Here is a 12,470-nt window from a genome sequence, read left to right as displayed (position 1 = left end):
AAATTATAAATAGCAAATTGCAAAAAACAGAAAAGCAAGATAATTTTTTTCAATTTTTTTTTGAAACCACAAAGGGTGATAAATAGAAAAAGCAGAACAGAAAACAGAACCAAAACAAAAACCAACAGATGCGTTTGGTGGTTTGTGAGCTTTAAAAAGACTTGCGCGTGCTGAAAAAATCTGACATGTTTCTATTTTCTCTAATCAATAATTAAAGTTTAAAAAATGGGACACAGAACATTTTCAAGCCGATTGTCATTCTTTGGAGTCACCTTCGGAACTGACGTAAAACTGTGGGCTAACTTGCAAAATCTAAGACAGAAAGATTTTGGTAGACAGCCAAATAGCCTATTGTCTTTGTGAAACGGTCTAAACAAAATTGATAGATATCGGTTTCTTAGCGTTGATTTTACACTTTGTGAATTGGGGTGATTTATTATTGTCCATTTTACTCGTATCATTTTGCAGGGGGACAGTGGTGGGCCTCTGGTCTGTCTGAACAACGTAGGCCGTTGGGACCTCCATGGCGTCGTCAGTTTTGGTCCAAACAACTGCTACGCTTCAACGTACCGTGGCTATTCTGTCCTCTCCAACGTGTTTAGCTACAGACAATGGATCGAAACTATAACAGGTACAGGTGATCACAGCTTCTTAATCACAGAAGTTGGTTATGAGGCGAATACCTTTCAGTCGTTATGTCACATGTGTTCAGGGTTCAAACTCGGTCTCGGAGAGGAATTTTTATTGAAGACGCCGATGCTCTCACGGCTTGCGAGGCCTTGTTGAAAAAAAAAAAGCTCGTACACTCAACACAATTATATGTTAATTTAACAGAAAGGCTGTTTGCTGAGTGATGCTAGAATGTATCCTGTTATTGTGTCACATTATTCCGTTAAAGGTAACATATATATTCTATTAATTCAACATAAAAATTCTATTAAACTAACGAGATATTATGTTGAATATGACACAGTAATATACATACATACATTCTAGCATCACTCAAACAAAAAGACCTTGTGTTAAAATAAACAGATTAAGTTTTAGAGTGTATAGCCGTTTTTCGTCAGTTTTGTGAGTTCGGCGTATAAAACCGATGAAATAAATAAATAAATAAATCAGTCAGACAGAGTTTGGAGAGTTTAAATCAGTGAATCAGTGAAGGAAAAAAACTATAAAAGTATGAAGAATCCTAGTACCTAAAGATACTCATGTTGCATCAAGAGTTACCTTCTCTCTCGCCATCACCTAACCCTCATTTTTTTCACTTGTAGAATGTCAGTTTGAATGTGATGATAGGTCTTGTCTTTACGATGCTAGTCAGGTATGTGACGGGACGAACCATTGTCCAGACGGCAGCGATGAAGTCACTTTGTGTGGTAAGTATTCAGAAACATGGGAAACATAATTACTTATGTACTGTAATCATGTCGTGGACAGTGCATGGACACGTGGTGAGCATTCCTAGGACGCACGAGGAGCGGTTTCCAAGTTCACCATGCTCACCATTGGTGATTTAGAGGCAACCACGCTCTGACTAATTCTTGGCAACTATCGGTGGATCCAACACATTCGATGTCCCATCACCCTTTCTCGTGACAATGTTACTTTCTTTTCCATTCCCGATGAAAGCAATTGTGACACCATGACGTCACAGAAAGATTGAACATGTGTAACCAATATGTGCGACATCCGGTTGACCTATTTACATCAATTACTGGTCACTTGGTCAATTGCGTGTTCTTGATTGACAGTTCGGAAAGGTCTATAAGCGGTCGACGCCGCTCGTTGGACCATTTTGACAGGGTAGTGTTTGCCGAAGGATACCTGTCATCCAACAATGTTGTCTCCATGTGAGTAGTACACATTTAGGAAAGTTTGTCAGCAAATGCCAATGGTCCTTAGTTTAGCCGGGGCACCAGGTATCCCGGACAATCCCTACCCCGGGCACTCCACCCGTAAAACTTACCGTCAGTGTATAAGTGGAAAAATATTGCGTATATCGTTTAGCAACAATCATGTAACTAAATAACTAAATAACGAAATCACTAAATAACCATATAAATAAAAAAATGATAGGGCGCGTTTGACACTCACGATAAATTGGTAAAATTTACGTCGGTCAATTGTTTGTGGTCTTCTCTTTAAACGACTGTATACAGTATTTTGTTCTCTCAAGGCCTGGTACTTGAAGGCATTACACAGTAAGCTTATACATTACTATAACTATACTCAAGTTTGTGGGGAGTCTTCCCTTTTCTGAGAGGTCTTAGATTAATATTTCTCTATCAGTTCTTATAATGCTTATGTCAAGTCATTAAAATCCAGGCAAATGAACCAAAAAAAAAAAGAAAGAAGAGCAAACTCAAGAAGCACACAGTGCCCTGTCCATGTTCATGACCTACGAGAATAAATACTGGTTATCATGTTTTCCATCTTCTTTGCTAAACCAACATTTGACACATTTTGACTACACAAGATAAGTGTTGTTTTAATTTATTACCACAGTGAAGGGTGTGGCATGTGATTTTGGACTTGGTTTTATTTGTGGATATAAAACGAGTGAGGGAAACAGTACAGGAAGAGGCTGGACACGAGTTTCGCAAATTTCAGTCGGGTATCCTGATGCCACGACTGTCTATGATCATACAAAAAACACATCTACGGGTAAGTGGGAATGGACTGTCTTATTTTGGTATCTGAAATGTTTTGGGAAAAGGTGCTGAGAAAGGATGTTGACAAACGATGTATAAGCATCCAAGTTATCTAGAACATAGTACTTTTTTGAACATTTGCAGCCAAAGCAAACAAGAGCAGGTAATTATTCAAGGAAATTTCAGATGGGTGACACCATATCGAATATGCTGGAAGGTCCATTTTGGTTGGCTGGTATACTGCTCCTGTCCGTTTTAACGCCTAGATTCCAGGCGTCATTAAAATTTGATGTCTTTTTTCCTAACTCATGTGACCAGCTTTATTAATATATCCATATATTATTTCTTACATAATTCTTTTGTAAACTGGTTTTTTAAGTTGTTTTTGAAATGGGTGTTGCCATTATCGACCTAGAACGCTTCCTTATGGTGCGCACGAAGTGGTATACGAATGTCGGAGGACCGTAGGGTAAGGTTTTAAAACAGAAACTTAGTTTGAGTCTCCTTTTGATGGCACCGTTTAAAGTCATTTTTTCAGTAGTGTAGTCGTAATGATTTTTTTTTAATCTTTGGTCTTTCAATTCCACATTATTTTCACAAATATCTGTTTTGACTGAAGTCTGAGTAATTACTGTGTAGGTGTGTTTTCGAGTTTCAACTCTTTTTATCGCTGAAGGTAAAACAATTCCTATCCTGTCACGTGACCTGTCAGAACTGTTCAACTACATTGTTTTGATTACATTTACTGTAACATGTCCGTCTGAAAATAGTTTGGCTAAATCGCTGTGAGTTTAAGCCCAGCTCATGCTGTTTCCCCTCCAGCCGTATGTGGGAAGATCATCCAGCAACCTGCGGATGGTCGTGGGTTCCCCCCGGGCTCTGCCCGGTTTCCTTCCACCATAATGTTGGCCGCCGTCGCATAAGTAAAATACTCTTGAGTACGTCGTAAAAGACCAATCAAATAAATAAATAGTTTGGTTAAGGGTTATTTAAAAGAACGTTGGAGAAACTTGAGGAACTGAACCTTTGTGACATTAAGAAGTTCATGAAGGAAAGCAGTCTCATTTGTTTATCCAGGATATAATCAGAACGATGATCAGTAAATTAATTTAAATTTGCCCACCATTTTTGGCAAGTTACACTTGATTTGGATTGTTTTTTTACCTTCAATGGTGAAAGAGTTTGTACTCACCAACATTATTATAGCCTTGTTGCAAACACAGCGATTAGCAACGGATATTTTCAATTTTCCAGGATGGTTTATGAGTCTAAAATCCGACGTCAGCAGCACTATTCCCGCCGTGCTAGAATCGCCGGAGATACCAGACAGTATGGACCCATCTTGTCTCACGTTCCACTTCCTGTCGTATCACATTCGAGGAAAATATGCGTTCTGGGAGAAACAGGAACAGCCGCCATTGCTGCAAGTATTTGCGGTCGACAGAGTTGACAACGCCCAGGAGGTTTGGGCGATCGATGCCTACTTTAGTTCAGACTGGCAGAAAGGATCGGTGACGCTACCATCGGGCACCAAATTCGTGCGTTTCTTAGGAATGGGTTACGTCAGTATTGATGACGTCATATACACAACTGGTCAGGAGTGTTCAGACGCAGGTAAGTCATGTGAAAACTTACAATTGTAAAACTTACAGAAAAACTTTTTGTTCGTTAGATTGTCGTTCTCAAAGCAACTTTTACCGTGAAATGGCGACTCGGTTCCAAGACGAAATGACCATTGATCTCTTCGAATACGGTCATCAAGCGTAAACTACCAGGTGCATAGTACGCGGATAACTACCAGCTGCATAGTATGCGGATAACTACCAGTTGCATAGTATACGGATAACTACCAGTTGCATAGTATACGGATAACTGTTATTCCAATTCCTGCTTTAAGTCAGGTGATTTGTCATTAAAGACGGTGGTTTTACTCTTGGGGCTCCATTTTCTGCCACCCATAAACCTGAAAGTCACCTTGGTGCTAAAATATTTCTTACCACGGTTTTAACCACCAATTAAACAGATGAAAGAAACTTTTTGCACCTGAAAAGTTAAATACAAAGATATATTTATTTATTTGATTGCTGTTTTACGCCGTATTCAATAATATTTAACTTATACGACGGTGGTCTGCGTTATCGCGAGGAGGCATGGGGGGAGGGGGGCAAGCGTGGAAAACCGTGGAATGCCCACGACCATCCGCAGGTTGCCGGAAGACCCTTATATGGATATATAAGTTAGCCAGACTGTACAAACTAGCGAGGCTAAACATAACCCAGACAGTCTCTGATCGGCAATATACATCGAACATTCATGCAGATTTCACAAAAACAAAGGTAGCGATCTTTGTCATTCCTTTCATGTTTTTCGTTCATTTCTACCAGCATGTCCTCAGGGCTACTTCAGATGCCCGAGTACCAACGTGTGTATCTCCCCTGACTTATTCTGTGACGGCCAGACACAGTGTGAAGATGACGGACCTGACGAGGACTCAGAACAGTGCGGTAATTAACACAGTTTTATTCTTTCGCGATGTTTGTAATTGGTTGATATTTACGGACATCGTGTTTCTCGGACGCTTACACAATTTGGAAAAGTGAGAGCATACGACTTCGTCCTACTTGATATTAGTAATGCACTCAGTGTTGTGAGGCTTCGCTTGGTGCTCAGCACTGAGAAATTAGAGTAAAGAAACAGGGATGGTTGCCCCGGTGTCAGTATAATGTGACTGGATGGGTTGTCATGCCTGGTGTCATGTCTGGTGTCATGGTGGCGGCAGCACTTTTGCGGCATGGACACACCTAATGACTCCCCGTCGCCATATGACTAAGAAATTGTTAAGCACCACAGTAAACATCAAGCATACATACATATATATGTTGTTGTGTGGGTTACGGAAGTGTAGATATATTGTATTGTTTGTCCCTACATTGCAATATAGTTCGTAAATTTCGATTCCATAAATGTGGTAAATATGGCATATAGCGGTTTTACACTTGATTTGAAGAGGCTATACTGCAGATTGTGACAGAAATCTAACTAAACCAGATTTTCTCTGTTTTTTTTTTTTTGTCGTTTAACCCAATTGTATTAGTCTGCCGTAAAATACCAACCTCGCAAGTGTCCAATACATTATATTAAAATGGTAACAAATCCAACAGGCGAACAATAGTAATGCAGGTCTGTATTACGATTTGGAAACGTTATGAACCTAAAACCTTTGGGTCTCTCGAAACATAATATACGTGTGAACGTAAGTTTGTCAATTCCTTTCAGTTTATCACGCAGTCCTAGTTAACAGGCCTCAACCCTTGTTCTTACAGCTGGATGAGGCTTAGCATAGGTGCCATCTATTACTTCTTTGTATAGTCCACTGTTGTGTCTGTATATTCAAACACAAGCAAATAATTACCTGCTTGAAACAAACCCCAAAGCGTCATGATTTGGTGATGTAAGTACCAGAGTGATGCAATTGAAAGAAACTATTTCCAGTGTCTATCTCCTGTGTGGCCTCTTTAATATGGACTGATTGATATATGAACAGTTGCAATCAAAGCGCAACTGAGATACATATTTTATTATAGGCAACTTTTATAACAGCATGGTACACGATTTGAATACCGATTTCATTCATTGGCTTAGAACATACCTTGCGCCTTTCCAACATCATTCAACGCATTTACTGTTTCTCTTTGCATAAATTCTGTCTTAATTTGGCACTCTCTTATTTCTTGGATCGTTTGTGTCAGAACGTTGTTCCCAAACACTATGCTTTAGTCAGTCAATAAGTTTTCTACAGTATTTTTTTTCAAAAACGGGTGACTGCATTGAACAAATACTTGGCTAATGACTTCACCCTGACAACTTAGAAACGAAGTTCTCTGCAGCTCCACCACTACAAGTTACGGACCAGGTTCAGACCGAATTTTGCGCAATTCAATCCCTTATCACCAAATTATGCCCGTCTTCTGTTTTTCTTATTCGATGGTTGTTTAACGTCATTTTGAGCTTTGATACACCTATTTTGCTGACGGCTCAAACAAGTTTCGTAATGCCTTCAAAATGCCTCAGAAAAATTAAAACTCTGAATAAAATAGGTAATGTTTGGTAACAATTCGCTGTATTTGCTTCATTTTGCATTTGTACTCAGCTTGTATTTGCATTCAGGCTCCATGTTGTGTTTGCATTCAGGTGCAACGTTTTATTTGCATCCAGCCACCAGGTTATATTTGCATTCAGGCACCAGGTTGTATTTGCGTTCAGATGCCAGACTGTACTTGCATTCAGGCTCCAGGTGGTATTTGCATTCAGATGCCAGGCTGTACTTGCATTCGGGCACCAGGTTTTATTTGCAGAGGGCAGGCTGTTTTTGTATTTAGGCCCCAACTTGTATTTGCATTCAGACACTACATTGTATTTGCATTCAGATGCCAGGCTGTACTTGCATTCAGGCGAAAGGTTGTGTTTGCATTCACACGCCAGCTTGTACTTGCATTCACACGCCAGTTTGTACTTGCATTCAGGCACCAGATTGTATGTGCACTCAGCCATCAGGATATGTTTGCATCCAGACACCAGCTTGTAATTGCATGACCGTGCCAGCTTGTACTTGCAGTCAGGCGCCACGTTGTATTAACATTCAGGTGGCAGGTTGTATTTGCATTCAGGTTCCAGATTGTGTTTGCATTCAGACACCAGCTTGTATTTGCATGAACGCGCCAGCTTGTACTTGCATTCAGGAAACACGTTGTATTAGCATTCAGGCACCAGGGTGTATTTCCATTCAGATGCCCGGCTGTACTTGCATTCAGGCACCAGGTTGTATTTGCAGAGGGCAGGCTGTTTTTGTATTTAGGGCCCAACTTGTATTTGCATCCAGGCACTAGGTTGTACTTGCATTCAGGCGCCAGGTTGTATTTGCATTCAGGCGCCAGGCTGTACTTGCATTCAGGCGAAAGGTTGTGTTTGCATTCACACGCCAGCTTGTACTTGCATTCTCACGCCAGTTTGTACTTGGATTCACCTGCCGGCTTGTACTTGCATTCAGGCACCAGATTGTATTTACATTCAGCCACCAGGTTATGTTTGCATTCAGACACCAGCTTGTATTTGCATGACCGCGCCAGCTTGTACTTGCAGTCAGGCGCCACGTTGTATTAACATTCAGGTGCCAGGCTGTATTTGCATTCAGCCACTTGGTGTGTTTGTATTCAGACACCAGCTTGTATTTGCATATAGGCACCACGTTGTATTAGCATTCAGGTGTCACGTTGTATTTGCATTCAGGCGCCAGGTTGTATTTGCATTCAGGTGGCAGGTTGTATTTGTATTCAGGTGCCAGTGTGGACTGTGACTTTGGGGATCGTTATCAGTGTGGGTATCGTGCGGACGGAATGGGCAGCTTCCGCTGGCAATGGGTGGACAATTTCGACAACATGGGGTCGGATCGGATCAACAAGGACACTTTGAGAAATGACTGGTCTGGGCAAAACCATGGTAAGATGAAAGTTTTACAGCAGTGTAGGGCAGCCAGTTGATGAGTTCCGATCCCATGATCACGAAGGCTTATCCTCAACTTATTAGCAGAGTTGTTGATTTAGGCATGGGAATGGACTTCCAAGGGAGTGAACTGATAGAGGCGCTGTCCGTATAACGATACGAATGACGTCACTGGGTCTTTGTATAAAAATAATGTTAACAGCCTGACAGCGACCAACTAAAGCGAGGTAAAATATAGTAATATGTCATGACGACAGAACTTACGTCACATTAGAAACCTCGTTCTTCCTGTAGATATTTTGTCAGAACTATTGTCTTTATGTTATGAAAAATTGTTACAAAGTCACAATTTCTTCTCTGACACTGAATGTTGTTTTTAAACTCTTTTTTAACGTGTTCCCACTTTTTTTTCCATTTACAGTACATGCCATGGTTCTTAAATACTATATAGGTAAGTTTTCTTTGGAGGAGAATCTGTTAGAAGTTCATTCAACACTCGACGTACCGAACTTCACAGCCACATCCGCTTCCTGTCTTGAATTCTACTTCCTGTCCTTTACCATTTATACATATACAAAACAAGCCGCCAGACTTTCTTTGCTGGACGCCACCGACGACAATGACACTGAGCTCTGGTCTCGGGAGAAGAACCAAGGGTTGAAATGGAGACTGGGTCAAGTTAATATCGGTCCAGGACGACACAGCCTTAAACTCCAGGCAGTGATGGATCCTAGAGCACTGGCCTGGACATTCGGCATCGACGCAGTCCGGCTACTTCCTGGAAAATGCGACACTTCCGGTAGGCCTACGATCTGATATGAGTCTATCAGACAACGCTCACATTGTATTACTCTATGTTTTGATTGATTGATTGATTGATTGATTGATTCGTGTTTGACATGATCATCTCTCAGTTTTCACCTGTTAATAAGAACGTCTTTTAGGCAGATTTTCTTGTCATTATGTCAACACTAATAATACATATTTTTACAGGATGACATGGATGTATATAGGTTATTTCGTCACAACTGGCCTTGTGAACAGTCCAGCGAACAACGTAATGTTCATTATGTGCGTATACGTGTTTTTGGAGGCCTCCCAGGCCTAGCAGTTAACACGATAACACAGCGACCCAGTCATTAATATGGTCGCTGTGGGTTCATGCCCAGCTAATGATGGCTTCCTCTCTGAAGTACGGATGTCTGTGGGTTTCCGTCGGGCTCTGTTCGGTTTTCTCCCACCATACTGTTGGCCGTGGTGACATTTTCTTGAATAAATCTCCAATCCATCAATTAATCAATCAATCAATCAATCACTCAATCAATCCACCCATCAATCCATCAATCAATCCATCAATCAATCAGTCAGTCCAATGAATCAATCAATCAATCAATATAAATGCTCGTGTATCAGTTAGTTATACATTAGCGCTAAATATGACTCAATGTCTATTCCGTTGTGGATACCAGTCACTCTCTTTTCTTTAAATGCTGCTTTTCGACCATTTAATTTATAAATTTATGATACAAAACTGGAAGCAACATCGAGCATGCAAACCTGTACCGCAGATAAATGTACTGAACCGCATGCTGAGTTAGAACAAACGGAGAGTAAAAAAACAGGCAATATTATGTACGCCTATCGGAGACAGTAGGCAGATTCGACGGTACACTTGTATTGTGGAAGACATCTCTCAAAAGGTAAACAAAAGAAAACGGCAACCGATCAGGTAGAATGTTCTGTAATGACAAAGGAACATAGTTTACCAGAGCATAAAATATTTTGTAAGGTAACAGATGAATATACACGGGCATGGGCAAATCACTCATGTTGACATTAGCAAAAATGAACCCTTGCAACTTGAGCATATGACTGACATAGAACCAGGAAGAATCTTAGCAAGGACAGATGGTGGGGTAACCGAATCCACTTTTGGTTTACACGATTAGATTTAAGAGTAGGCCTACGAGCTTTACAGTGGCAATCTAACTTGACATTTAATGCTATGTGGGGCGGCCCTTTTGCGTACAAAGAGGAACGACTGGTCACTTTACTACAAATAAGTTCTATTATGAAACAAACCCAATGTACACACCTTTATTGTACACACCACACAGTTACCGGGGACACTTCAACAGGGCACATCATCTGGGACACATCACCATGCCTCCTTATCCCTCACTGAATAAATACTTTATACCTAATCAGTAATCACCACATTGCTCCAAATATGATACACAATTACATACATTGCATCAACCTTACATCAGTAACAGTAACGTTTATAAACAATATATTATGGCGAGAGTGAAGTGCACAAACAATACATTATGGCCTTAACTAAAACTGACTCATATCTTTATTTACTTATTTGATTGGTGTTTTACACCGTACTCAAGAATACGGCAGAGCCCGGGGGAAACACACGACCATCCGCAGGCTGCTTGTAGACCTTCCCACGTACGGCCGGAGAGGAAGCCAGCATGAGCTGGATTTGAACTCACAGCGACCGCATTGGTGAGAGGCTCCTGGGTTATTACGCTGCGCTAGCGCGCTAACCAACTGAGCCACGGAGGACCCCCATATCTTAATTAAATGGATATGCAGGAAAACTAAACAAACTTTTAGGCCTAGTTTACACTGCCCACGAGACGCCGAAACAACTTACTATACTACTAATGAATATCATCATAGCAGTAGTACATCTTTTTGACAGCATTTGCTATCCAATTGAAACCACACTAATTAGGCCTACAACTAATTAGTAACAATGCATAAATCCACTAAACTCCTATCCTGTGGCTTTTCCACATAACAAAGTTTGAGATACCAGCTAATCTAATGCCATCTGATGTTACGCCTGTAAATATTGTACATGTAGTACTATACAAGATATAGTGACTTCTATGTTATTACAAACACATTCACCATCCTACAACATGTATCAGTGATTACAGAGTTCGACAAGCGCGAAGTCAACGAGCACTCAAGAAACACATCACTGATAGCAACAACCGGGAAACTACGCAAATTACTCTATGAATCATACTGTATTTCCGTGAACAGTCATAATAGGTTACTTACTAATAACTTGAAGTGATGGGTAACATGAGCAAAACTTATTTATAGACCGAACTAAGTCTGCGCCGTAACAAAAACACCGTGGAAAACGTTCCATGTGTGGCGCGCATTCAGAGGTGAAATGTGGCGAGGTCACCTCGAAGGGAGGTCACACCAGAATTCGGTCCAGCGAATCCATTCTAATTCAGTTATTCCCCTTGAAACTGTAACACTGTATACACTCAGTTCACAATTACAAAGTAAAAGTTGTGCATTTGTGTCTCTTTTGACAACGGTAAATATCTTTCAGAACGGCGTGGGTCTGTATAGGGCAAGTAAATTTTTTGGCCTGTACGCAGTCCATGACTATTCTGTCCACAGAACTTCGTCCAAATTCACTCTTACAGTAAGGTGATTGTAATTTTTTGAAGTTACGATCGCGATAGTAGGCCAAATTTGACTCGTACATAAAGGTGACCTGTGTATAGGGATAATGTACTAGTCAATAACTATTCTTGCCTTCACTTTCAAAAGAGTTCTGAATGATTATGATTCAGTAACTAAGAGCAACATGTGAAAAATAAAATGCTCTCGTAACAATCTTTTAAAGACAAATACATTGCACATTTTTTTCCACAAGTACTAACTAACTAAGACAAGTATTTGTGCTTTAAGTTAATTTTTGGGGCCAATGGAAATATTTTCAACAGATTCAACAACCCGATTATATTTCTGAGACGTAGTAAGATACAACTATCGTAGCTTACAATTCCTTCGTGCAAGAGATCTCGATTGTTAGCTATAAAGGCTATGATCTTAGTTATTTTACAATGGATTTAGTCCTCCGATCTCTTTGTGCAAGCTTCCCCTGGAATATTACGTAGTCCAAGACGTGTCATTATAAGAAATTCTGTTGCTAGCATTTCTGAATTATTATATTGTGAAATGTCCAAATGCTATATCATGTAGCTAACCATTGGAATATTATGTAGTATACGTGTCTAACTCAGTAATAATGCTTTAACGATCTGGGATACATTAATGTTACGTTGTCTTCGAAATCAAAGTCTTCTGAAACATTAAGTAGTCTATGAATTATCAAGATCAAAATTCATGTTGTTTACCATCTGGAATATTACATAATCAAGGAATTGTCAATATCAGAAATCATGTTATTTACCATCTGGAATATTACATAATCAAGCAATTATCAAGATCAGAAATTATGTTGTTTTCCATCTGGAATATTACATAATC

The 12,470-nt window shown here is 40.1% G+C and overlaps 1 protein-coding gene across 1 annotated transcript in view; it reads left to right on the top strand.

Annotated features, from left to right (window-relative positions):
* LOC135463359 (uncharacterized) overlaps positions 1-12,470 on the top strand; it is a 30,263-nt gene that overhangs the window by 10,062 nt on the left and 7,731 nt on the right. The window contains exons 5-11 of the mRNA XM_064740618.1: positions 469-631; positions 1,275-1,379; positions 2,509-2,667; positions 3,909-4,268; positions 5,039-5,158; positions 7,989-8,150; positions 8,575-8,952. Of these exons, the coding sequence (XP_064596688.1) occupies positions 469-631; positions 1,275-1,379; positions 2,509-2,667; positions 3,909-4,268; positions 5,039-5,158; positions 7,989-8,150; positions 8,575-8,952 (1,447 nt within the window). The remainder of the gene's footprint in view (positions 1-468; positions 632-1,274; positions 1,380-2,508; positions 2,668-3,908; positions 4,269-5,038; positions 5,159-7,988; positions 8,151-8,574; positions 8,953-12,470) is intronic.

This window comes from Liolophura sinensis, chromosome 3 (genome assembly GCF_032854445.1).
Source record: "Liolophura sinensis isolate JHLJ2023 chromosome 3, CUHK_Ljap_v2, whole genome shotgun sequence".
NCBI lineage: Eukaryota > Metazoa > Mollusca > Polyplacophora > Chitonida > Chitonidae > Liolophura > Liolophura sinensis.
This window is presented reverse-complemented; position numbering and strand designations above follow the sequence as displayed.